This window comes from Numida meleagris, chromosome 6 (genome assembly GCF_002078875.1).
Source record: "Numida meleagris isolate 19003 breed g44 Domestic line chromosome 6, NumMel1.0, whole genome shotgun sequence".
Taxonomy (NCBI): domain Eukaryota; kingdom Metazoa; phylum Chordata; class Aves; order Galliformes; family Numididae; genus Numida; species Numida meleagris.
In genome coordinates this window covers 38,698,835-38,726,168 of record NC_034414.1, presented here as the reverse complement: position 1 = coordinate 38,726,168, position 27,334 = coordinate 38,698,835, and the positions used below count along the sequence as shown (strand labels likewise).

At 39.9% G+C, this 27,334-nt stretch overlaps 2 protein-coding genes across 6 annotated transcripts in view; both read right to left on the bottom strand.

The window, feature by feature from the left end:
- MIA2 (melanoma inhibitory activity 2) overlaps nucleotides 1-12,445 on the bottom strand; it is a 29,194-nt gene extending 16,749 nt beyond the window's left edge. The window contains exons 1-13 of one of the 5 annotated variants that reach the window (XM_021401276.1): nucleotides 12,166-12,445; nucleotides 10,672-10,805; nucleotides 9,560-9,646; nucleotides 8,057-9,224; nucleotides 6,545-6,760; nucleotides 6,335-6,435; nucleotides 3,743-3,895; nucleotides 2,161-2,182; nucleotides 1,969-2,057; nucleotides 1,758-1,829; nucleotides 885-995; nucleotides 633-704; nucleotides 118-222 (exon numbers count right to left, since the gene is read on the bottom strand). In XM_021401276.1, coding sequence (XP_021256951.1) covers nucleotides 118-222; nucleotides 633-704; nucleotides 885-995; nucleotides 1,758-1,829; nucleotides 1,969-2,057; nucleotides 2,161-2,182; nucleotides 3,743-3,895; nucleotides 6,335-6,435; nucleotides 6,545-6,760; nucleotides 8,057-9,224; nucleotides 9,560-9,646; nucleotides 10,672-10,805; nucleotides 12,166-12,280 — 2,445 coding nt within the window. In that variant the 5' untranslated portion in view covers nucleotides 12,281-12,445. Of the gene's footprint in view, nucleotides 1-117; nucleotides 223-632; nucleotides 705-884; nucleotides 996-1,757; nucleotides 1,830-1,968; nucleotides 2,058-2,160; nucleotides 2,183-3,742; nucleotides 3,896-4,506; nucleotides 4,659-4,999; nucleotides 5,547-6,334; nucleotides 6,436-6,544; nucleotides 6,761-8,056; nucleotides 9,225-9,559; nucleotides 9,647-10,671; nucleotides 10,806-12,165 lie in introns of those variants that run through there. The other 4 variants (XM_021401277.1, XM_021401279.1, XM_021401280.1 and 1 more) reach the window with 4 other exon arrangements.
- Nucleotides 17,805-27,323, bottom strand: PNN (pinin, desmosome associated protein). The gene is made up of 9 exons (XM_021401256.1): nucleotides 27,068-27,323; nucleotides 26,793-26,864; nucleotides 25,965-26,033; nucleotides 25,104-25,176; nucleotides 24,929-25,023; nucleotides 22,783-22,858; nucleotides 21,411-21,566; nucleotides 21,178-21,316; nucleotides 17,805-20,172 (listed from the first exon to the last, which is right to left on the bottom strand). The coding sequence occupies exons 1-9, from the start codon at nucleotides 27,178-27,180 to the stop codon at nucleotides 18,887-18,889; spliced, it is 2,079 nt and encodes a 692-aa protein (XP_021256931.1). The 5' UTR covers nucleotides 27,181-27,323; the 3' UTR covers nucleotides 17,805-18,886.

Sequence of the window (27,334 nt, the reverse complement as noted above, 5' to 3'; positions counted from 1 at the left end):
TAGAACATTCTTGGGGTACTGACAGACCCGTGGAGGAGGAGCTCCTTGGAGAAATCATGTTTACGTAGCACTGTACAAAAATAAAAATACTAAGGAATTTAACTAGGAAGAACCTACCTGTTTCTCACTCTCCTGAAGCTGGCGGTTTTCATCTACTGCATCTTGAAGACATGTCTTGAGTCTCTCTGTATTAATCTGATACACTTTTAGGGTGGACTTGGCCTGCATTTAAAAGAGAAAATTGTTGTTTTGACAGTATACATGAAGATGTAACAAGTAGAGTCACCACGGACTCATTCCTAACTTCTCTGAGTACATTATAATTGTATTCTCATCTTTTTCTCACAGTTTCAGCAGCCTTTACTGACTGCAGCTTTGCAACAACATGTACCATTGTAGAGTAAGAGGGCAGAGAAAAGACAAGGAAATTGTATTTCCCAGTAAATGACAATCGCTATATGAAATTAAAATTTGCTAAATCAAGGCACACAGAAATACCGAAGCCTTTGCAATTCTTCTCATTTACATATCATATTAATTCTGCCTCTTACTAGTCAAAATTTTAAAGAAACCACATTGAGAACAGAGAAATTACAAAGACTTGAAAACAGCAATTATAAAATAAGGCATACCTCCGCAACTTGTGATTGGATAGATTTTGCTTCTTTCTCTAAAGATTCCAGTCTCTCCTGAATTTCAGCCACCTGAAAATAATTATTTTTTATACAGCTTCTTTAATAGATTTAACTGAATAAGTCTAAGCAATTACTAAAGTTATTTTAATTTTCAAACTGTGAAGGTTGCTACTGCCAAATCAGTGAAAATTGTTTTTCTGAGAACACTGAAACGAGTAGCAACACAGAAAAGACCATTTCTATTCTTACCAATTTATCATTTTCTGACTGCTTGGATCTTTCTTCTTCCAGTTCCTTTTCCAGATTCTCTATTTCTTGGTTGAGTTCCAAGTTTGATTTGTTCAGTTTTTCATGTGTTTCCTAAATCAAGTTGTTTTGACAATTAACACAACACACTTGACATTAACTACATAAGAAGAGTACATTTTAAATATCATTTCAATACAAAATGACAAAGTACATTTAACATCACCATATCAAGTATAAATCTCAAAGCACTCTAGACTCTTGCATTCTAACAAAACCTTTAACAACTAGCTCCATAGGGTCTGAGGTGCCGAACAAAATAAATCTATTTGCTTTTTTGCTGCATAAATGTTATATGGTCCGTTATTTGATTCAATTTTTTTTGAAATCTTTTACAAATATATACTAAGTCCAGGGGATATAAATGCTGTAATTTCATCTAATTTTGCTACTGTGTAAATATGAGGCTATTCTGTACTTATGTGTGTCTTTCCTATAAAAGTACTGGTAATTTTAAATTGCTCCAGTAGGCTATAAAATGTATTTGAAGTACATAGAACATGAGAACATAGTTCCTGCGTGCCCTATCCCTCCTGTTTAACCAATTAATTATTGCCTAATATGCCATTTGCTCTAGTATCAATCATTTTAAATGATCCATTCCAATTTTAATTAAATTGTTAAAAAAACTTTTATAAATTCTTCTATTATATAAAATAGCACTTCTATGCTATTTTCAGTAGCCCACAATTAGGAAAACAATGCTCGCTATTAAAACAATTTTTTTTTTAAATGTGCAGCATTTTCCTGAAATTCTGCCTTAAATTGTACAAACGATCATTTCCATTCATCTTTTTTCTCTTTTTTTTTTTTTACCTCAAAAAGAGATGCATCCGTTGATTCTTTCATAACGTTGTCACCCTTTAGAGACAATTCTAAATCTTCCAACTGAAAAAAATTGCTTTATTTCAGAATGTATACAAAAAATTGCCTAAATAACAGAATAAATAATATTCTACTCAAACACAAGTTTTGATTACAGTGTGAGATATCGATAAGGCACTGAATTGGAAGGTTGTTAGGTTACCTCTTTTTTGCTAAGGCTGAGTTTCTCAAGAATTTTGCATTTCTCTTCAACTAGTTCAGCAATTTTATTGGCAAGCTGTTTTTCCCTTCCTAAAATAAACAGACAGCTAGATGTTGCAACATTCACATAATAAAAAGTAGCAAAAATGAAGTTTATGAAAGTTATGCTTCAAACTATGAAAAATAAGCTTACCTGCATAAAGTCGACTTCTAACCTAAAATAAAAGGAAAAAAAACACCTTGAGAACATCTGATTAATTACTCTTATGCAGTATCTGAAAACTATTGTCTATGGTTACACGATTAGGTTACCCATTGAACTGAAGAAAGGAACATAAATAGAGGCTGCTGCCATGTAACACATACTGCCAACACAAAGTGGTAGTGGACATGAATGGCCAGAAGAGAGAGGAAGGGCAGGGGATAGTTACTCTATGTGCCAGCTCAGACTTATCTTCCTATGAGAGAGCAAGAAATCACACGCTGTAATACTTAACAGTCAGAGCTGCAGTAAGGTCACTACTCGATAGGCATCCTGCCCACTTCCCCCTGTGGGAAGTACCAAATCAGAGGCTGCCACGTAAGGTCTAGCGCCCTAGAACCGAAATCAAACGTACAGCAGGACAAAATGTTACTAACAGCCTGGACAATAGATGAAGAAGTTGGCTGCACCCACCAAAATGTATAACGTGACACTTCCTCTCATGGATGGGCCTGGAACATCTCTCTGATATCTAGGGAGAATAAATTTCTCTCTAAATTTCCCTGTAACCTTCTCATTCCAAATCAAATAGTCTAAGCAAGAAAAATGGAACAAAGTCATAAGCACACCTATCCGCTCAGTCCCTAAAAGGGTTGATACCAGGTGACATGCACGAGAGGAAGACAATACCAGAGTTCCTATTTGACTCAAGTTTAAGTTTTTAACTTTTATTTTATACCCATCAAGAGGGATGGAAGACAGTAAAAAACTGGAAAAAAAAGAAAAAAAAAAAAAAGGAATGACAAAAATTACAGATACATTAACTTATACAGATATGGACTCCTCTACCAGACACAACCCGCACTGCTGCTGCAGAATAGGTGGTATTTTTCCAGGTCTAATGAGATGTCAGGCCCCTTAATACAAATGCAATTGCTCTTATCCAAAAAAAAAAAACAGATGCCACACAGCCTATCTTCAAAGACAAGTGTCATTATACCTGGCACCAAAAATCACACTCCGACTACCTAAACTACACAAACAAAACTTAAGGAATACTGGATTGCGGATAATGAATTCATTTCTTTAGTAGAGAGAGCTTGGTAGGCAGATTTGAGTGGGTGAGAATCTGAGTAATAACAACTGAAGAAAACCCACACTTCAAAAATATCATCTGATGTTTGTGTTAAGAGGTTTCAGTACTACGTTTCTCTAGCTTAGTGCTCACAAACAACTCAAGGTAAAATCAGTTCAGTACTCTGACACGTAGCATCAAGGTCACCAGCCAAAGTTTTTTAAAAATGCGTCCCTTTATGGGGATCCATCCAGACTGGCTTTACTTAGTTGCTTCAGAAAAACACTTCCTGTCTTGACAAAACAGGCTACTGTTTTCCTCTTTTTTTTTCCTCTTTTTTTCACTTTTTCTCAGTTGTTCTCTTTTTTTAGAGAAAGTCTAAATTCAGGGTTTTAAACCTGCTGCGACTGAAGCGTTAGGTACGTTGAAGAGTAACAGTTTAAATTGTTAGAAACTGTCAATGCAGTCTATATATCTGCACGCAAATTGAACACTTACTGACTGATAACTTCTATACAGGAACAGGAAAATTATAAAGGCTCCAGCAATGCTGGCACCAATCACTAGTTCCCAAGGGAAACCATAGAGATCAGGGCCAGGTCTCATATCTTCGGGCAGCGATGCCACAGCCTGAAAAATAAAATTGAAAGACTGAACTGAGGAGGTTAATATTTTCAACAGAAACAGACATAAAAAGTAATCTTAAGTCAATGTGGAAGGCAGGTGGTGCAGGCCTGTACATCTAGCTTTTCCAAGACTTCAAGATGGTGGTTAACAGGAATCTGAGTTTTGCATTATACATTTACCAAACAAATAAAAGAGATCCAACAAGATCTGATGAGAACCAGACAAAGCCCTGACAACTGCTCCTTCTGAGGTTGACAGTGCCGCTAAGCTCAATGTGTACGGCAAATGCAACGTTCGTTTAGTAACCTGTTGGCATACAGCAAACCACAATCTCTATTTCTTTAATAAAGCCTTAAAATCACCACTACCTCAGCGGGGCACAAGCTAGGGCGGGCTCTGCCCGATTCCGGCTTTTCGGGACCTCTCCCCCCGCTTAAGGAGCGGGCAGCGCGTACCGATCCCCACGGGCGGCTCGGCGGGCACCCGGGCCCCGCCGCTCCCCGGGAGCACAGCTCGGCCCTCGCCGGGGCTCCCCTTGCGAAGCCCTGAGCCGCCGCTCCGGTGGGGGCGGCTTCCCTCAGACCCCAGTTCCCGCCACGAGCCCCGCAGGGGTCCAGAGGGTCTCCCGCACTCACCTCGCGGGCCGTCTCGGCGGCCCACCGGCAGCAACGCTGCGCCGCGTCCCGCAGCCCCAGCCAGAGGCCGGCGGTGGTAGCGCCCGGCGCATCCCCGCGGCCGCCGGCAGCCATCTTGCCGCGGCGCCGGCACGGCCACGCGCAGCCCCCTTCCGGCCCCTCGTTGGGCAACCGGCCGTACCACTGCTGCCGGCAGTAAGGGGGCAGCGCGGCGGGCCGTACCACTGAGAAGTGAAGGGGGGCGCCGCCGCTTGGGAGAAGGGAGATAGCGCTGCCGCGGAGGGGAGAGCAGGACGGCGGCAGCGGGCTTCGGGCCTCAGCGCGAGGCACGGCCGGCAGCGGGCACAGCGGCTGCGAGGAGGCGGCTAGGCGAGCCCGGCAGGCCGCCCTCGAGAACGGCCGGCGCCAGGAGGAGCAGCTCCTCCGACACTGACGTGGACTCGCCGGCTACAAAACTACTTCTGCCCTCGTTGCGCTCCGCGGGGAGACTTACCTCCGCCGTTTCCATTTGCCCCCGTGTCCCAACAGCGCTGCAAACAAACACAAGTGCCGGCGGCCGGGCTGGCTCCTGGGACAGACCTTGCCCCGCCGAAGAGGCGGGCCTGCCGTCACACTTGTGACTTGTGCCCAGGGACAACAGGTGGCTGCTCTCCCCGCCGCGAGGCGCGGCCCGGCCCGAGGGAGGCGTACAGCACCGCGTGGGGCTGGGCCTTGGGCGGGAGCACACCTGCGTGCCTGGTAAAAACGGATCGTACTGGGCCTGCCGTTAATCGTTCTGAAGGGGCGACAGTCGCTGCAATGCCACGTCGCAAGGGGTTCTGGAGAAAAGACCTGTAAGATCATCTAGCCCAAGCTCCAACCCATCACCACCTACTAACCATGTCCCTCATTGCCACATCTACACTTGAACGCCTGCAGGGATGGTGACTCCACCACGTCCCTGGGCAGCCCATTCCAGCACCTGCCTGACCATTCTTTCAGAGAAGTTTTTCCAACCCGAGCCTCTCCTGGCACAACTTCAGGCCATTTGCTCTCATCCTATCACTGTTCCGCGGGAGAAGAGGCCGACCCCCACCTCATCACAACCTCCTGTCAGGGAGTTGTAGAGAGCTTATAAGGCCTCCTCTGAACTTCCTCCAGCTCCTCCAGAACAACCCGTTACCTCAACTGCTCCTTATAAGACTTGTGCTCCAGACTCCTCACCAGCTTTGTCGTCCTTCTCTAGACACACTCCAGACTCTCAATGTCTTTCTTGTACTGAGAGGCCCAAAACTGAGCACAGTACTTGAGGTGCTCAGCTCAGAGCTGGGTACAGGGGAACGATCACCTCCCTGGTCCTGCTGACTGCACTATTTCTGATACAAGCCAGGATGCCATTGGCCTTCTTGGCCAGCTGGGCACACTGCAGGCTCATGTTCAGCTGGCTGTCAGCTAACACCCCTAGATCCTTTTCCTCTGCTCAGCTTTCCATCCACTCTGCTCCAAGCCTGTAGTGCTGCATGGGGTTGTTGTGACCAAAGTGCAGGAGCCAACACTTGGTCTCATCGAAGCTCACACAATTGGCCTCAGACCATCAATTCAGTCTGTCCAGTTCCCTCTGTAGGGCCTTCCGTACAGGGGTAGGGCTTCCCTCAGGTAGATTGACACTTCCTCTCAGCTTGGTGTAATCTGCAAACTTACTAAGGCTGCACTCAATCCCCTTGTCCAAACCATCAGTAAAGATATCTAACAGGGCCGGCCCCAGTACTGACCCCTGGGGAACATCACTAGTGACCAATCACCAGTATCTTAGTAACAGATACCCACGGAAGCAAGGACCAACTCTTACCTCTTTGACAATACTTGTAATTGCTGAAAAAACAGACTTTACTAGTTCCCCAATCTCAAGAGCGCTCAGGCACAGAAGTATCTGATTTATCCAGCCTTCATCTGGTTTGTTTGTAAGGGAAGAAAAAGAAGAATTATGTTACTATGGTACACTTAATATAATTCCAACTTTTTTTTTTTGCCATTCCAAATTACAAAATTTTACACTTACCGTTATCTGGAATGTAGTTCTGAATTTGGAAAATGTCATCTGAGAAAGGCTTTTCACCATCGTGTTGAAAATCAGCTTCTAAGCTTGGCATTTTTTCTTCAGAATTTACTGAAGGAATCACTGTTTCTTCTGAATGTTGCTCACTGTCAATAGGTGCATCTCTTTCATGTTTATCTTCTGGCTTTTCTTCCAGCAGCCTTCTTTTACTGCCTACTCCTGTAGATAATTGTGAATGGAAATGGTGTTTATTTTCAGAGGATTCAACAACTGTTCTCACACACTTTTTTTGGTTACAAGATACGAACGTCTAACTGAGGTTTTATTTTTTCTCTTCTCCTCAGCAATTAAAGACACCATGTAGGATTAAAGATCAGCAATTTCCTACAAAATAACAAACATCACTGCAAAATACAAAAAACACAACATGCTCATGCAGAAGGATGCTGGAAGGAATCAGCTGTCTCATTTCCTGTGACTTGAAGTAAATTTTCTGGAGTGAATAAAAAGCATTTCAAAATATACTTTCAAGAAAAATATACCCCACACTTTGCTTAGCCATGTAGAAAAACATACAATCTACAACAAAATTATTTTTTAATCCTAAGCTTCAGGGACACAAACGGCCAAAGATCCCCATCACAAATAACCCAATAGCTTCCACGAGTATGCTGTGATTTCACAGTGAAGCTTTTCGGTGCAGCTGCACAAGTTTGTTTCCCTCACAGAGCTGCTCTCAGCTTAACATCTTTAAATAAAATTGTTAATACGTAATGGATGGGTTAGGTGAATCTGTGCATTTATCATACAGCATTTCCAGAGTGGGACTGGTGTCACTCTCACATGGGATAATCTTGACACCTAGGTGGTCCCTATAAGCGTATAATTCATTTTGTGAATTTAGATTCATGAATATGTGTTGATGTTTTTTTGTTCTTTTTGTACTGTTTCAGCTGCTTCCGTTTTTTATTTTCCCTGCAGTAGTTCCCGATTTCCAATTGATTTGAAGTGCACATTTCTTCACTCATACATTCTCTGTTCTCTTTTTCTTCACTTGGTTCCTCTTTTGAAAGCGAATGGTGTTCACTAGAAGAAAAATCCTGTGCCTGTGAACACTGTATTTTCAAAACTTAATCTTGACGGTAAATACAGAGAATGTTTGGAGACGAGGTCATCATAATGACCTTGGAAAACACCTATTGGTGTTTTCCTAAATTTCACTAGTTTTAGAAACATGTTTTTCAGCACTGGAACCACTAAACACATCCTCCTGCAAAGGCTGCACTTTCTCTCCTTTAGTTATTGAACTCTGAAACATTGTTACATTTGCAAAACGTCTTAAAGTGAACTGGCTCCGCTCTTCAGGTATGTCAGGCATTTTTTCTATGTTTTTTGTGTCTGAGGGATCACAGTTCTGAGATGGGCTAGGAGAAGAAATTTGATCTGATTCAATTGGTTTATCATATGTGTCCATGTTATAATTAGTAAAGCTATTACAGATATTTTCTTACCAACCTGGCTGGCCATAGTTCCTTTCTGACTCTGGATCTCTCTCTTTATCTTCCGTGTTTTTTAACAGTTGACTTTCTGATACCAAGTCTTGTTCTGAGCTGCAGGGGTCAGCTGGATCCTCTTTGTCACCTATTAGTTTATCAAAAGATGATCCTGTGCTGCTCGAGGTGTTTTTGGTGTCATGAAGAGTATAGACACTTGCTGTTATTTCCCCAGTATTTGGGATGTTACTGCTTGAATCTATTACTTCTTGTGTGTAACTCTTATGTGCTTCATCTATCATTTCTTTGACTGTCTCATTTGATTCTTTGTCTGCGTGTGATTCTTGCTGGTTTGAAGTCTGTATTTCTTCATTCTTATTTACTTCATCTTCTCTTTCTTTGCTTTCATGGTCTTCCATAGCAACTGTATTTTTCTCAGCCTGCCCAAAATTTAGGACATCGCTTAGACCCAAACTGAACCAATTTGATGTGGATTCTTGACTCTCACTATTTTGTTTGTTTTCTGTCAGTAACTCTGTGACTGCTGTTTCATGTTCATTATAGGAGTGAGCATCCACACTAGAAACATCATGGATTTCTTCATCATTTTCTGATACCAAACCAACATTCACGTTCTCTTTACCAAAATACAGAAGATCCTTCAGTCCACCTTGAAGCCAACCAGATGCTGTCGGCTCTTGTTCCTCCTGATCATTTGGCGCCTCTAAGTCATTGTCAGCTGTTAGTGCTATTTTCCTGCCTTGGTAACTATTTTCTTCTGAAGATTCAGGAATGGCTTTTAAAGTCTCTTCATCATTTTCACTTCCCGTAGCAAACCATCCTGCAATACTGGGAACCGCCCAACTAGACTGAGTTGGAATGGGTTCCAGTGGGAGACTGTTTTGGAGTTCTGGCTGTTCAGCATCTTCTTTTCTGTTCTCATTTTCACTAACCAACTTTTTGCTTGCAGACTCCTGACTCTGAGATTCTTTGGAACCAATTTCAAAAACTGATTCGATTGTTTCTTCATTTTGGATGGAGTCTCCTGTCTGATTTAAGAGTTCACTTTCTTGCAGCTCTGATCCTGCATCAGATGATGAATATCCACTTTCTTTGTTCTGATAATGTAATGCGCTATCTTCGTTTTCAAAAACATACTCATCTCCATCAAGACAAAGGAAATCAGTTTCCTAAAAGAACAATATTAACTTTTAAAATATTTTCATGTATAATTTTCTACAGCATTTTGTAACACAGCAGCGTATCTTTATTCTCTTCCTCTGTGTGTGTCTATAACTTTATACAAAGGGCTGTAAGTAAATGAATTATTCCTAGTGGTTCTATAGTATTTATCAGATAAAAAATTATCTTAAAATACAATAAACACACAAACGGAGCAATAACAAAAGGACCTTGTCTTGAATTATCTGAAATAAAATATGCATTGAAACATGAATTTCTAACTTGTTTTTAGATTTTTCATGTGGTGTAAACTACACTGGAGAATCTGGTGATTTTGATTTACCTTAGTGAGCACTTCGACTTCGTCTGCAATTAAAACTTCCTCAACCTTCACAGCATCTTTTGGGAAATATCCAAAATCTTTTCCTTTCTGTAAGAAATATTAAGGGAGTCAGAGCATTTAAACTTCAACGATGATTATATTGGGTGCTTGCATAAATGCTAGAAAGGTATGAACAAACAAACAGCAAGGACTACCCCTAACTCCTTTCATTTTGTTTGTTTTTAAAAAGAAAAGAAAAGAAAAAAAAGTTTATTTTTTATTTTTCCCTCACAAAATTATTCCATTTGCCACTTCAGGAAGCAAGAAGTATATTTCATGGCATGATAGTGATAGGACAAGGGGAACAGTTTTAAACAAAAAGAAGGGAGATTTAGATTAGATGTTAGGGGGAAGTTCTTTACTTAGAGGGCAGTGAGGCTCTGGCACAGGCTGCCTGGAGACGCTGTGATGCCCCATCCCCGGAGGTGCTGAAGGCCAGGCTGGATGGGGCCCTGGGCAGCCTGAGCTGGTGGGGGCAACCCTACCCACGGCAGGGGCTGGGACTGGGTGGGCTTTAAGCTCCCTTCCAACCCAGTTTTACTAGCAGTTGGAATTGGATCTATGCATCTACTTCTTTTTATCTGTAATATAAATAATGGTTGCTCTAACTACATTGTCAGTTGCTCCAAACCATTAAATATATGTGATAACTTCTCTGGGAACTTTCCCTGAGCACTGAACTGTAAAATCAGCTCCCAACACTGGATTGTCCACTAAGCAACTGTAAAAACTCACTACCAGCAGACCTGTAGGTGAGTAGCTGACCCAAGAGACCAGAATGTTCTTAAGGGAACTGGATGTAATCATTGCAGCTAAATGATTAGATGAAGAAGTCAGATAAGCTGGATTCTGATCTGGGCTTTCTTTCTCAATGAGTAGTTGATAGTGAGATTTGGTTTTTCCTTTTACAGAAAGATAACAACAATGAACCAGCTCACAAACACGATGTTGACCCATGACTAGTTAACATTACAAAAGAGATGGAAAATCCCTAGAAGGAAGCAGACTGCTGTTGTTATTATTATAGTATCTGAATTATTTATGTGGAAAGCCTATCAAATTCAAATACTTACACTTCCTGTCCACAAGTTTTCATTTTTCCTTGAAAGTTTGGAGTATACAATTATTTCCTCCCCTGTTTTGAAGCTCAGATACCGGCAGTCAGGCCCCAAGTAGTCTGTAGTGGCTTGAACTCTGCTCATTGCTGCTGGAATAATATGTAGGAAGAAAGGAGCACGTAAGTATGGTAGCCACTTCATCTGACGTCAGATAGGTTATTGAAAAACCTTGATATATAATAATATATTAAAACGTTATGATACGATGATACCACTCCATCATCAAGTGGAAAGTTACTAAAAATACAGAATGGAAAAAAGAGCCCCTATCCTATTTTTTCTGCTACTTAGTACAGACACCAAGGTGAAAACCTCCTGTCCAATATGAGCGTTGATTTTAGTGCTTATCATCCAGGCTTTCAAGGCTGAAATGCGTGTGGAGAATTAGCAAATTCAACTATTAAACACAAATCTAAGCAGCTAAAAAATACTTCCCAAGCACATTTATAATTTTATATTTTTTAAATTGCAAGTTAAATCCGGTAGTTACTGTATGGGTTTTGTCTGCTATTTTGGATATATTAATATTACAAAGAAAATAGATAAGCTTAGGCAGTAAAACCTTAAAGACCTTGTCAAAAACAAATTATTCTATTCAATTGGAATGACTTTGCTTTCTCTTTGTCTCCACTTCTATATCCCTACAGAAACCACTACTTACATGCTCTAGTCAGTTTGGAGCCCATTCCCTACACAGATAGACATCTCTGAGTACCCAGAAGCTGGGGAAGTCAGAATGGCTCCCTGGGAAAATAAGGCCATCAGCAGAGGAGGTCTAAGCACTTAGTATGAAAATGCCTGCACATTACTTATTGCTGTCCACTGGTGATTCAGTGGCTGGCTGACTGCCTCCTGAAGAGCTATTTAATCTCCAGGAACTCCATTACCAATTACTGCTCTTACTTCATCTTAAAGAAATAATGGATATATTAACTGTGTTCTACATAGAAAGGGTTATAAATCAATCAATCAAACAAACAAACAAACAAGAAACTTCAAACAGTTTGCTTAGAATTGAAAAATATAGTATTTTTCTAAAAATGAAAACAAAGATGTACATTCTTTCTTGGTATACAGCCTTTTCTTTTTTTTTTTAATATATATATACCTGTAAGGAATGAGTTAAAAATATTTTAAAGTTGCTTTATAGTGACTATCTTGAGGAAAACTGAGAAAAAAATGAGCTATCCAAGAACTTTGTTTTGTTTTGATTGAACTTCGATCTTTATATTCTTACACAACACAGTCCAGTATGTAGGTTTTTCAAGAATATTCCTCTTTTTTGTTTGAAAAATTTAAGCCAATTATTCATAAACTTAATATATTGACAACAAAGATTTTCTATGGCTACTCATTGTCATTCAGTGCTTCATCTCTAATGTCAACATAATGGTTCATAACAGCTAAATATACATTGACACCTTTAGAAAAAAAAATGGAGTTACTTACTCTCACATTCCCAATCACCACATTTCTTCCATTCTGAAAGTACCTTTGTACTCCGTAGGCTTGTTAAAAATGAAATCACCAGCAGGAAAATTCTCTGATCCAATATCCTTGACATTTTTGAGTAGATCTAGAAACTGTGGATGCACTAATGTGCAGAGCACAAGAGTATTCTACATTATTTCTCTTATCCTAACAAAAAGTTGCAAATAAATCCCATTTCCCTTCTTTCATCTGCTTAAGCAGAAGTACACTATACTCAGTCTGCTAACAATCTGCAAAGTCAGGTGTCCTGATTACATGCATACGTTTAATAATTAACCAAATCCTGGTAGCTAGACTGATGTTTTGAATACAAAGAAACTCTGGTTCTGCTCACAGCACAATATATCTATCACCCCATCACATAGGTCTTTGTTTGTTTTCTGGATTATGGATGAATTTGTAACATATCATGACCGTAAGATTTTAAGTTGGATTATAAATTTCATGCATCATTACCGCATCATTTATTGCAGAGAAATGCATCAAATCTAAGCAGATGGTATGTCCTGCTTTTTAAGAAATACCTTCTGTTTCTTAGCAACCTATCCCCCAGTGGAGTTATAAATGTTTTCTCAAATACATATTATACTTTAAAGTAGTCATGTAGGGAATTGTATACAGGTTATATAGGCAGGAAGTCAGGCTATATAAATATGATCCTACAGAGTGGTTTGCTTTAGAAGTAAATTTTGCTTCAGATGCTCCAGAGCATTATCCTGAACTTCTGCCCCTCCTTCAGTCCTGTGCATGGCTCACACATAATTTGTTTTGCATTTTCTTTCTGGGAGCCTAAGCTGTGCCTTACTTGCAGCATAGTTCCCCTCTCTCCTGCTCCCCAACCCAAACCTGCCAGACACTGGTGCTCAGCCTGACTGACGAGCCAGCAAACATCTACAGGAGGCTGGGAAGTAGAGCACAAAGTGCACTGCAGCCAGGGCCGTGTTAACCAGCAATGTCCTGCAAACAAAGAAATCACGGTAGCTGACGTCCTCCAGTTGCAATCTAACACTTTGCCCCACTCTTCGGCTACGTGACCTGATAGTCAGACAGCCTCTCCTAGGAGCCGACACACCAGCTGCCTCTGCTGTGAGTTCTCTGGTGGACTACCTGCCCCATGTACCCACTGGGATGAACATACGCTAGGTTTGTCCCCCAGTGCTCTCCCCCCAGTAGCTTTGATGGTGCCCCATCCCCAGCACCAATATTCTCTTTCCTCCACTCCCTGGATCTTATAATGCTTAGAGTGCCAATGACTGGGGACCTTGTGGGTTTAACCATAGGAGGTGAAGGAGGGGAAAATCGAATACCAGGCAGCTGAAACATCACAAGTTCATAGAAGCCTGGGGAGGAAAAAAGATGGACGAGCTTTTCATTCCCAAATTGGTACACATTAGTACAGACTGATGAGAAGGAATAGACTGATAAGAAGGAATAGACAAAGAAATGTGTATTGGGAAGAGGGAAGGACTACAGAAGACATTAGTGTTAGGCAGTACCCTGATATAAAGCGCTGTACAAAATCAGGACAGAATTTTTATACTGACAAGATTAAAAGCTGATCAGAAGAGTCAGAATGTTGCTTACCAACCATGGAACATAACACAAACATCAACTGTGTGTTTAGAAAGACTAGCAGTCCCTTTTTGACCCTGATAAGATGAAGGTGGTTCACCTGAAAATGGAAAAGCCGAATACTCTGACACTTAAAATTACATAGGTCAGTAAGTTTGCATTGGAGAGAAAACTAAGACTCCCGCACCTTGAGATCTACACATTATTTTTGTATTTGTCAAAAGATCTCTCAAAATGGCTCTGACTTTTCATATGAACAAACTGATTCTCAGGTCTTTGTATGGAGATACTAAAATTCTTGCAGCCCATCCTAGCTGTTCCGTTTAATCTACACCTACAATTTCCGAGTTACTGTGGGCACTGCTCATTGTGTAGCTCAGTCTCAACAATCATTCTAATAATTCTTCTAGGTTTTAAGCTCTTAAAAGGCTTAGCAGTGCTCTAATCTTTGTTATGTGTTACTTGCCCCTTTAAAATAACTTCAATAACAAAAAACGTATCAAATATTCTCTTCTTCAGGGTGTAAATCTCACACTTGCAGATGTTATACAAACATAGCATCTAATCACCTTTGGACTTAATTCAAAGATAAAGGTTCGTCGAGTTTATCATAGCTGGCTTCCAAAGGACAAAGTTGAAAACTTCATAGCAGATAGAGTGAGACTTCACTTTATTTCCTTGGCAAGTAAAGGTAGACACCTTTCTGCAGAACTGAAGCAACAAACGTGAGTACTGTCATTTATGCAAAGACAAACAACGCTAACAAAAAAGTAAATGCTATTTCCAATAGCTTTTATAAGGGTGAAACTACTGTATATCTTTGGGCATTATATTTTAGTAACTTTAACTACTGAACTACAAATACGTAATGTTGTATATAAGTACATAAAAAACAATTTTATGATTACACTATATACAGTTTTGATTATATTTTTATGATAGCATCGAAAGGTTCCATACAGAATGTAAGGTTTCATTGTGTAGAATATAGCACAAATAAGTGGAAGAATATTACAACATAGTTCTCTTGATTTAGATATTTGGATAAAAGTGCAGATCAAGTTTTATACTGAATTATGTTTCATGCAAAAAATATGCACATCTTTTTCAAACAAGTATTTTTTAAAATCTAATAAATGAAAAGAAGAGAAGGAACACTAATTCAGTCACTCCTCTTCCAGTTAAATAAATCTGAATTGGTATCAGTTGTTCTTTAACCAGATTTAAGCCAAATTTTTCAGCTGGGGTGTTAAGTTGCAAGGGAAAGGAATTACTGCTTCCCTGTTACAAAAAGGTTTACAAACATGACAGCAGTGTATTTCTAGAAAATCATGGAACTTTTAACCAAATACTTTCAGTCTTGACAATATGTTCTTAAGATTTCAATGTCTCACATTTTATGACATATTAGAACACTGTCCCCATGAGAAAAACAGCCCAAACAAGGTTTGTGTAAAACACGGCTTTTCTATATAACTGAGATGAGGGAAAAAAAAGTCAAAGGAGCAAAATTTTATCTTCTAAAACACAGTTATCTGTATATGAAATGTATATACTACTGCCACAGCACTTGATGGCATCATAAATGCACGTGGTCCCAGAAACACTTCTTTAAGCAGGGAAACCCTTTTTGAAGATCTGGGGCACATGTGAAATGAACAAGTTTGTCCTGTTGTACTACAGTAGTTGTTATAAAATCAGCAGCTAAATCTGGATCTCAGAATTATACCTGGAGCTTAACCATAAGAACTTTACTTTCCTTATGAACAAATGATGCTGGAAAAATCTATTTGCATATTTACTGGTCTTGGAAATTAATTTTACTGGAGCTTTTTTTTTGGCTAATACTTCCTTTCTTCAGAAAAAATTACTTTCAAGTGTCCTCTGAATACATACAATGAAACTGTTCTAAGCACAAAGACATCCGGTCAAGTAAAGAAGCACAGATTTGAAGAAGCTTACATTTTATGCAGTCACATTTCAGCTTACCGTTCACAAACAATCCATGTTTCTGACAAAGACTCTGAGGAGAACACCATGGAAAACAAAACATTTCCTGGAGACTTCCAGCTTCTCTCTCCAGCAAGACTGAAGAAAATGGAGACATGTAAATGATATAGAGTCAGTGCACATAGTAGAAAAGCACTGTAAAAAAAAAATATATATATATATATATATATATATGTATATATATATTCTAAATTCCTATTTAAATCTAGGGCGGGCCACTTCATGCAAGCGCTATGTGTGGTTTATTGCCCGCTCATCTCAACTTTATTAGTTTTTGCCCTCTTGATCACTCATTTTCCTACATTACTTGAGTGAAATGAGACCGGGATATTTTTCTTTTCATCTTTACTCATTACTACAGGGAAGGGAAGTAAAACATTTTAGTGATTTCCTGCTCATGTTATCTGCACTTAATTCCCAGAACCCCAAAACTGTTTCACTGAATTCATTCTTTAAATATTTATGGAATATTGAAATATATATTTAATTTCCACAATTTGATATAGTAGACTTGGAACAGAAGAAGCAAATTGCAGCCATGGTCTCTGTCTTATCCATAACTCTGTAATTGTTTCAGGCTAAGAGAATACACAGTTCTATCCACTGTCGTGAAAATGCTTCTGTGTGAGAGGGTAGAACCTTGAAATGTAACTAAATTACTAAAAATAAAACTTCTTTTTTAAAGACAAGGCTCTTTCTGTAAGACTGTGCTAATAGTATACTATTATCCTATACTACTACTCTAGGGGAAGATTGGTTGAAATATCTAGCTTTTAGAAAACTTCATTCTTATAAATGTATCAGATACCAACATTTTTATACATATATTGCACTGAGCTGCTTATGCTTAGCAAAATCATTTCCAGCACAGTTTAGTAGTGGCAGTTGTTTCTTGAAATGAGCACTAAATTATCAAGCACATCACCTGCTTTGTAACTCAGCAACAAAATATCTGTATTCTCACCCTGTCAAAAACATACTGCTGCCTAAATGTACTCAACCCATTTGTTACTTAACATACCAGGACTCCCCACTTTCCATACATGCTGTTAATATGGCTTTTGAGAAGCAGTCTGCTTCCCCTGCAGCTTTGTGTAACTAGAGCATTAGCTATTAAAACCCTTTCAATAAAACTACAAAATGTATTACTCAACGCTGGATCACTCAAGCTTAAAATGACAAACCTTCAAAATACTCAATGTTAGATGTCTCAACAATAAAACAAGAAAATTAAAATGGTTTCAGCTAACTTCTCATTTCAAATTGCCTCTTTAGAAGCACGCAAGGCAGTTACACATACTCAAGCTACTGAGTGTAAAAATTTGTTCCCTGTGGCAAACTGTTGTGTTTAACACCTTCACATACGTGGACATTTTGCCTTAAAAAAAAACAAAACAACGCACTAATCACCTTCCTCTGAAGGTATGGCGGAAGACTACTGAGAAGTAAAAAGGAATCTCATTTGTACAGCAGCAGAGTAGATGGGATATCAAAGCAGTGAATGGATGAAGAATCTGAATAACATTGAACTCGTTGAAAAAAGAAACCTGAGGACGTTTTCCCAGTGTTTAAATCCATCCTGGAAGAAATTCCACTTCCTCCCCTGCTGGACATGTTTCCGTAAGCAATGAAGATCAGTATTTCCGAAGTCTCTCACCACTCTGAGTACGGCAGTGACCAAAAATTAACACCCTCCCAAAGTAGAACTATGCATAAGTATATAGTGTTCCAGAAAAGCATGTGTGTAGTATTTGATGCATTAAGATCAACTTACTGCTCATCTCCATTTGGAAGTCTCTCCAGGACTCCCCAGGCTGTGATTCAGCACGAGATGAATTCTCTTTCTGCCCAGACTATAGCAGCGTTTCACATTGAGTTATTAGACATTAATTAAAACCTGTACAAATGATTTTGGAACTAAGAACTAAGGTACAGTCATGTGCAATTATGGTACACGCTTTAAGTGTACAAAGGCAGTACATTTGTCTTACAGAAAAAGACACAGGCATTGAGAGTAGTCTACAAAGCCACATTTATTTGCACATGTACAGAACACAGCGACAGATGTTATTGTTCCTCATACAAAATTATATAAAACAGAATTCATCTTCATAGATAACATACCACTTTGTGTTGTATTAAATACATTCAGGAAACATTCTTGCACGCACACAATGTCAGCATTAGGTAGTCCCGAGTAACTCCAACACTGCAATGTAATTATTCCTAGTGGTATGAAGGGATGGAAGATAGGACTGCAACTAAAACAGACTCCTGGTTGAGAAGCGAGCTGAAGTCTTTCCTCCACTGTCCATCAAAACAAGGAGCATTACTAAACATATCAACTACCTCAAAACATGAACATACATTACCAAAGTACCCGCAGAAAGCAGGTGAGAGCGGTATTCCAGACTGACTTGAGCTATCTTGGTCAGCTTTAAGTGTTCACATTTAATCACTGCTTGCCTATAGGTAGGAAAAAGTTTCATAGAACTGGAATATAGAATTGACTAAGAATTTGTGATTACAGAAGAAAACAAAAAGGCATAGATTCAAAGCAATTACTTTCCCTTCCTATCTAGCACTGGAGAGATTAGAGCATCTTAAGTTTCCCATTCTTGCAAGGAATAGAGGGGAAAAGCAAAACTTTACGTTTCCTGCAATATTGTTTCCTTACATAGGATCTAAAAGGGGAATTTAAGTGTCAACAAGACATCTCAATTTATTTAAAACGCACATTTATTTCTACAAAAAAAGTTTATGATACAGAAAAAGTGATCACACCAACTTAAGATTTACCTATTAAAATATACAGAGGATCTTAATGAATACAGAATATTAAAAAAAAAAGAGATGCAAAGGAGTGTTAATCTTTTATTTTTACATTTTCAGGAACTTCACATAATTTTGGTAGGTAACCTTTTACAAAATTATGTAAAAAGTACAAGAATGCCTGGTAAACAGTCTGCATTTTTCCAAAAGACTTTTTACAGCATGCAATTCTTAAGGCAGCCTTCTCCTCCTCCTTACAAGGAATCCTTTCACTGAAATAATCTTCTGCTGCAAAGATTAGGCTAAGGAAGCTTGGTCTCTTCTGTTAACGCCTTTTGTCTTTCCTGTCTGATTTACGGTCTCTTTCACTCCGTGAAGTTCTCCTGCCTGACCGACTACTTTCTGATATAGATCTCTTTCGGTCAGATCTTGAACTTTTATCCTTTGAACTTTTTGTATCTCTACTCCCACCTTTCGAGGACTTGTGACTCCTATCTACTCCTGAAGCATCCCTTCGCTTCCTTTCTGCGCTCCTTCTGCGTTTTCTGTTTCTGTTATGACCTCTTCCTCTGCTCCGACTTCTACTTTCACTACTGGTAGAGCTACTGCTGCTACTGTCCCTGCTAGTACTTCCACTTGTGCTGCTGCTGCTGGAACTACTCCGACTGCTAGTGCTGCCAGTGCTGGAACTACTTCCACTGCTAGTGCTGCTTGAAGTACTGCTGCTACTACTGCTGCTGCTGCTGCGACTATGACTCTTAGCAGCTTTGTTCCCTGCCCTACCCCTGCTTCTACTTCTAGTCTTATTTTTTACTTCTGCACTCAGTGTCTGATTCTGCTCTGCCTGTGCCTCGACCTTTACAGACACCTCAGCGCTTTCATCTTTGTCTGCCTGGGGTTCTGCATCCTGAACGGATTGAGATAACTGAGGTGACTGTGGTGGTGGCACAGACTGCGGCTGAGATGAGGCCTCAGCCACAGGTTCTGGCTGAGCTTCAAGTGCCCGCTGCTCCTGTTTTTCCTCAGGTTCAGTTTCAATTTCTGTTTTGATAACTTTCTCCTTTTCAGGAGAAGGAATATCACACACTTTTTCTGGCTGAGCATCACATTCCATTTCTGGTTCCACTTCTTTGCCATTCTCATTATCTACAGGTTCTACACTATCTGCCTCATTCATTTCAACCATATCCTGCTCATTATCCACTGGCTGAATATTTTCATTTTCATCTTTTACAGCTGTGACCTCTTCGTGCTGACCATCCTGCTGCTTGTCATTCTCCCTCACCTCAGCAGCCTCTTCTACTTTAATCTCCATTTCACGTTTCTGTTCTTCCTCTTCCTGTTCTTTCTCTGCATCACTATGCCCTGAACCTATTTTTCCCTTTTCCTCCCCTACCTCCTCCATTTCTACATCATTGTGCTGATTACCTGTCTCCAACTCTTCCACCTGCTGAACCACCTTACCCTCTTCCTGCTCCTTGTTCTGTTCTTCCTTCTTTTCTTCATTCTGCACCTCCTGCTGTTCTTTTTCCTTCACAGATTGTCTTCTGGGCCTGGCCTCCATTTTGTTAATCTGCTCTGCAAATTCGTTGCGCCTGCTTTCAAAGATTGCTAGGGAATAAATGTATAAACAACAGTTTCAGACAGGTAGCTACGGAAACTGAAGTCTATTTTCTCCTTAACTATAAGCTAATAAGTGATCAAAATGTTTTAAGAACTTCATCCTTATTCATTCTGAAGTAGTGAGCCATTCACATATAATGAAATGGATCGCTGGTTAACTTAAAGCAAGAGGGATAATCAACTCTGCTGAGTGTCAGAACAGTAAAATCGCAGATCTAAGCTAGGAGTATTTTTGACTTCATTAAAATCAGTCCAACCATCAGTATATCAAAACAGTACCTAAGTTCCTTGGTATTTAGGAATAACAACTGTATTTATGTATAAAGCAAACAAACGACACTAAAAAAATCAGCAGAAAGCAGATTAGGTACTAAAAAAAGCTTTAATACTGTAAGCTATTCAGAAAGGTGGTTTAGCTTCTATTATTCCCCACCCCAGTCAATGAAGAAAACTTTCTTAAAGAAAAGATAAGTAAAGTCAGTTTAATCAAATGAACAGCAGGACTACCATCACCTGCAGTACTTTAAATTGTTTTCCAAAAGGAAAATGTAGTCATCCTGCGAAACACATGAACAAACATGGAAAAAAAAAAGTCAAAGTTCTAGTGCTATGCTTAAGGAAGAGCTTCACAACTCCTAAAAACAAACAAACAAACCCTGTATTTTCTTCAGTTTCCAGTCTGTAGAATGGGCCTTTCTGAAAATGAAGTTGCTGCATCAGCATACATCTGGGTACTAAAGTTAACATGAAGAACATTTTAAACACACTGTTCTGAGCTTACCATACACCTCTTGTAAGAGAATCAAAGCACAAACAAAATTAAATCACTGAAGGAGCAACATCGTTACCTATGGTGAGCACCCATGAAAGAACACAGTTTGCTCTAACCACGAAAATACTGTATCTAAGCAGAAAGACTTATTTTAAATTTGTACAACAGACACCAACAAGAGGCAAGAACAAAAGCAGTCATGTATCATCAAGAACGCTTACCATTCATCTTTTTCTGTGATTCTTCCATCAATTTTTGCGTAGCAGGACACATTCTGCCAGGTATGTAGAACAAGTGAGGTTTTGTCTTTGTTCTTATGTATTTAATTATTTTTGCATTATGTTCATTCCATTCTTCTTGCTGAGAATTGAAAGAAAAAAATCCCCTAAGATACAGAAGAATATATATATTTTCTTTTACAACAGAAAGGTTTGAGAACAAAACTAAAACTTACCAACTGAGCAAGTTCAACCTTTTGCTCCAGTAACCGCAGCTCCGTTTGTTTAGCGCGCCTTTCTTCAAACAATTCTCGCCTTTCATTTTCAACTTGTTTTCTTTCTTCCTCTGCTTGTACTTCAAGTTTTTGTTCAATTTCTTGTCGTCTCTTTTGCTAAGATAAAGAAATATTCATCTTAATATTTTTTCCTAAATCAAGACAGCATGCTGGTTTGGTACAACTGAAATTATTTATATTGTTAAAGGCATTCCTAAAGAACAAATAATCTTTATCTACTTATTATTATAAATTACAGGTAATGCAAGAAAAGAATGCCAGTGCACTCAATATAGTTTAGTGCCTGGACAAAAAACTATCTGCGTCCTAACTCCTTCGGTTTCTACCCTGACTCAGAGTAAGATTTTACATATGAAGTAGCCGCATATGCTCAAAAATACGTTGCAATGAATAGGAACCCCTCGGTCTTTCTTATGCAAACATATTGCTAGACCATCTCTTGTGACAGTTTCCTATTCTAAAGGCAAGAAGGCAGAGAACTTTTTGCTCAATGCTATTTAGATAGAACAGTAGGATATCTAAATACTGAATCTCACAGTAATCAATATCAACACTGCAAGCCAGGTATGCTAAAACCACACAGTAGTAGTTTTAAATTTAAAGAATTTGTATCTGCTCCCAGACTGCTGGAAGTAGAATTCTCCATAAACATTTAAACACTGTTTATAATCTACAAGTAAATATAATTCTTAATTGAATAATCACCTAGGACAACAGTAAGAAGTACTATAGCCTCCACTATTCGAAACGGCATACAAAGAAAAAAAAGTTACCACCATCCTAGATGCAAGATATTGAAGTTACCACTAAGCTCTGCAAAAACTTCAATTCAGCACAGTTACACACTCGTTTATTAAAACTAGGAATGCTCATTTGCTCTACTATAGGGTAAACAGCTGCTTGTATTTAAACAGAAGGCATAATAAAGCTATACATTTCTGTATAATTCTGATTGAATTTCAGGTATTTTGAAATGTCCCAAGAAGTTATAGCAATAAGAAAAGAGAGAATCTATTTTGAATTTTACTTGTTCTAAAGATAAACTGAAATTAAAAAAAAAACCACACAAATCATTGCCTTACCACTTCTGCAGTGGTCAAAAAGTGTTGCAGGGTCATTAAATCACTGGAGTCTCTTTCCTGCTTTCCCACCCCCAATTCCACTAAATCAAACAAAAACCCATTTATACTCTTAGCAATTTGCTACACCTGTAACCCACACCATGGAAATCTTCATTGCTATATAAAGCAGTTTAATCACACAATTTGGTTTTATTTACAATTGAAAATTTTTATAGAATAAAAATAAGTACCCTCTCAGTAGCAACTGTGGACTCCTGCTTAAATTTTTGAAGAGTGCCCATCAACAAGCCAAATATACGTCGATTCCTGAGTAAAAAGAAAAAGAAGTTGGAGATTCGGTTCAAGCACCAAGATTTCTTGTTTGTGTAAACAGTCAGAGAAACTTTTCCGCCTCAGAGATGGTTATTTTTAAAGGCTCAGTACCACACAAGGCCACTAGCAATAGAACACAAACTGACTGCCAGCAGTCAAGGATATAATTTACACCAAGATATCATGTTTTGCTTAAGAGTAAGACACGGTACCTATCTGTAACACAGCACAGTTAGCAGTGGGAAAATTAGGAGCCTGCACATCTGGAAATAATGACACTAATATAAAAAAAAAATCCAAAGAAATGGAAGATAGAATTCTATATTCCATTCTGGAAGAAAAGGCTGAGGAAGTACAGAGCAAGATTTCAATAAGGCACTGAATCAGAAGGTTTTTAAGTCGTCTGAAGAACATGCTCACCCGAGGGGATTAAGAAGTAACATAGCTACAGAGGAGTGAAAGACTACCTGCCATAATCTAACCAACAATATCTTGTACAATAAGAATTATTCTGGTGTGCAGTGTCTTATCTAATTACAGGCACTTGAAGAAATTTATGTAAACAAAATTCCTCAAGGAATTCCCTTCTTCTGAACTAACTTCCTGAATTTCACCTTCTCTTTCTTCCCATTTAATCCCAAATAAAGCCTTTACAGTAAGAAGCCGACTTTCTTACTGGCCTTGAACTTTCACCTAGTTAGAAGAAAGAAGACTACCCTTCTCAGTAGCCAACGCTCTACTCCAGTGGCACAAGCCTGGCATGGAGAGGTGAAAGTACTTGTTCATGAAACAGCAAAAATAGCAATGGGTAAGGACTAAAAGCTAGGGATTACCTGACCAAGAGTGTCTGCATATGAACGGCAACCCTGAAGACCCTGAGCAAAGCCAGAGCTGAACAGATGTTGTCTTCCTGAAAGGCCTCTTTCCAACATGAGTCCCACACAGAACAACACTGTTTCTCATCTCCCCAGAATACAACTCAAATGCAAAATGCTAAAACTGCAATACCAAACAGGCAAAGTTTGTGCGAGAAGCCGTATAAAGTCCACTATCAATTCTAAAAATCCTCCTGCAGGAAAAGAGTCAGAAGCTCATGATGGAAGCAACAGCAGTGGTAGTGATACTGTAACTGCAAAAGAATATCAAGCAAAGAGTCTTTTTGTGCTAATTGATCTCAGTTCCTCAACAAGTAAGTTCAATATAGTTCACTATTCCAGCTCTGACTCTACTTGAGGTGTAAGTATTATGACACCAGGTAGGCTGCTGACAGGAGAGTCCAAGTGCTTGGACACTGTTGCAAATTTGCTTTTCCAACACCTCTTCCCAAAAGAACTGCATCTTAACAAGAACTTTAGTGAGCTTCTCTAACACACACACACACACACACAAAAAGATCGGAAAAAGGAGATATAAACAATAAGAACCTGACAAGAGGCAAAAAGGAGGTCAAATTGTATGCACAACAACAAGCCTGAAAGCAGTAAGAATAAAGAAGCCCATGATGGATCTACTCTGCAAAGAAAGAAAACCACATACTCAAAACCTTTCTTCAGCCAACAAAATTAGTGATAGGACTAAGAATCACCTGTACTGTCTTTGACAATTGCTCAATTAAGATGCATCTTCACTAGCTATAAAGGCATTTCAGGAAGAACTGGTTACTTCCAAGATACATTGACACAAACTTCTACATCACAAAGCACAACAGAAGGGATGTCCCTGTATTCACATTCTGGGTTTATTTCCTGTTTTAACAGTCCAAGGTGTTAAGTAACCAATTAAGTTATCCTACTCAAAGATGATCTGTTCAGTAACAATCTTATTGTCGTAGATGACACGAGAAGCAGAATCCCTGCCAGCTATGTGACATGCATGATGTGTTGTTACCACTGTAAGTATTTTGAGAGAATATTTATCTAAACCAAATTTACACTATTCTGGTAGGTCTTCAAAACCATCTGTGATACATAACAGCATCTGTACAATACCTTTTAAAACGTGAAGTTACTTTCTAGGCTAGGACTCTGAAGCACCACATAAATGCTTGAAGAGACTCCTGCATACCTTTGTTTTCCTTTCTCATCCATATTTTGATCTTGTATAAGGTCTCGACGTGTTCGCTCTTTGGAGGTAGCAACAACAGAAGACGGTAATGCTGGCTACAACAGAGAAACACAAACTACTTAGTTCATGTAAATGTTTTCTTTTTTCCTGCACAGCTCCCTTTGTCGAGTGTTACCTTTTTAATATCATCATCTTCTCCATCACTTTCTTGGCGTGATTCTCTTCTCGTCCGACGTTCTCCACCCAGCCTGAGGAATAAAAAGCATTACTGGCCACTGGAGAACATTTATTAATGACAGCGTCTATTCTAACACAAGAAAAATACAAGTCAGCACATATAGCCAGCAGGACCAACAATTCCACTAAAACTGTTGATCGGAACAGTGGGGAGAGAAAAATAGTGTTTTTGAAGACAGCACTGTCTGACAAAAAAAAGAAAAACTGTTGGAAAAACTGTTCAAAAAATTTTTCTTAACGTGACAGGTGAGAAAAGTGATTTAACTTTAATATAATTTCCATAGTGAAGTAAAAACGAAGAAGCCACATTACTGCCCTATTTGACTTTTTAGCACAGTTTTGTATTTTGTTTCTTGTTTGTGCTTTTCTTTTTCCAGAATATCTGAAGTGTTTATTTGTGTAAGAGGAATACGCGATTGATTTAAATGCATCAAGACATAGAGGGCTATTGAGGCTATCTAGACAAATACCTAGAAAAAAGCTGACTCTAGAATCCAGCAGAGAAAGAATTATACACTTAATTGTCTCCATTGTGCAAGAGCCTTAATATTGATTTTATCTTTATATTATTGCTATCATCTTTATATTACTCTAAGAATCTTTAAACTACTATAGGATTTAGAAAAGAGATTTCACCACAATCAACTCCAAAAACATTTCTTACAAGTCATGAATGAATCTCTGAAGACAACAGAGAAGGTCATCACTTATTAAGTTATTGCATCTAAGTACTCTGAATGTATTGTAACAAACTCTCATTCTGATAAAGCATGGTCTCTACATCAGTTTTTGCACCCACCTACTGGATGCCCCTTCAAGATCCCTCTGTTTGGCTGGGGGTCCTCCTCCGCTATCCGAGAATCCACGCCTAAAAGGAAACCACTTGTGATCTCAGAAAAAGGCAAACTTTTTACTCAGTTCTGTAATCATTTGACGGTTACGACGGTAATAAAGTACTGAGATGCACTGTTTGTGAATCAACCAATTTAAACTTATTTAAGTGAGCTGCTATGCTCAAACAAGCTATTCTATTAGGTTCAAAAAGTTTTTAGCAGAAGTTTTTGAAGTGTTACGGTCTCAGCAACAATTTGATATTAAAATTTAACAAAAGAAAAAAAACTACTATGTACTCAGTTACGATGAAATCACTGAGCACAAGCCTGTCCTTGATTCTGCCTCTACCACAGAGATGGGAAATAAAAGGGGGTAGAAAGGGTAAATTCACAAGGGAAGTCATCTACATGAGTTTTAGAAATCCTGGTGACTTCCTTTCTTTCTATTCTCCCCAGAAGTGCTACCAGTTTCTTAATTACCAAGACACTGATTTTGCACCATTTCAAAGAATGGAGGTCCACGACACCAGAGAACATCTCCCTTAATTCCGAAGGTCCTCCTTAACTTTAAGGCTAACGGCTGGAAGCATTAAGGAAAGCCACCGATATCAAACCAGGCACTTCAGGCAGTACTATCGAACCCCAGGTGCCCTTGCAGGCCTCCCATTCGATTGTGCTGTACAGCAGCAGCTCCTGATCCCTTACGGTAAGCACAGGGATCAAACGAAGAACACAGAACGCGGAAAGACAGCAACCAGGCCCAATGAGAGAAACGCAGATCCGCGGTTCCTTACCTCAGCAGTAAGCTCCCTCGCCCCCTACCTCCACCAGGGCCTGAGAGGGCCAGCAGTCTGTTCTGAGGGGGCCTGCGGAAGACAGCACAGCGCTCAGCGGCACCGCCCGGGCCCCTCGCGGCATTCCCGCGGCGCTCTCTCAGGCGCGGGGCCCACAGCCACCGCTGCGCTCCCCCCCTCCCCCCCCGCCGCGGGGACGCCACCAGGCAGCCCGGGGCCGCGCCGGAGGTGCGGGGGCGGCCTCCTCGAGACGACCCCGCTAAGCCGCCCCTCACCTCACATCGTTGGGGTCCCGGCCCGTGAGCTTGCGGATGTTCTCATCCACGTGCTTAAGGCTCTCCTTGGCCTTCTCCAGCTGCTCCTGCAGCGCACGCACCGCCACCGCCATTCCGCCCACCTCGCGGCCTAGCCGGGGCCCAGCGCAAGGCACCGCTGGGTAACGGCGGGAGAGGCTCCGCCCGGCGGCCACCGCTCGGCTCCGCGAGGGACGGAACGGCGCAGCCAATAACGCCTCAGCAGGCACCGCCGACTGCCAATAGGTA

Bases quoted from the DNA above. Each gene is read 5' to 3' on its own strand.
- PNN (XM_021401256.1), bottom strand. From the start codon at position 27,180: ATGGCGGTGGCGGTGCGTGCGCTGCAGGAGCAGCTGGAGAAGGCCAAG. The intron at 26,865-27,067 runs GTGAGGGGCGGC...TGTCTTCCGCAG, and splicing joins CGGGACCCCAACGATGTGAG to GCCCCCTCAGAACAGACTGC. The intron at 21,567-22,782 runs GTACTTATTTTT...TCTTTATCTTAG, and splicing joins CCACAGTTGCTACTGAGAGG to CAAAAGAGACGACAAGAAAT.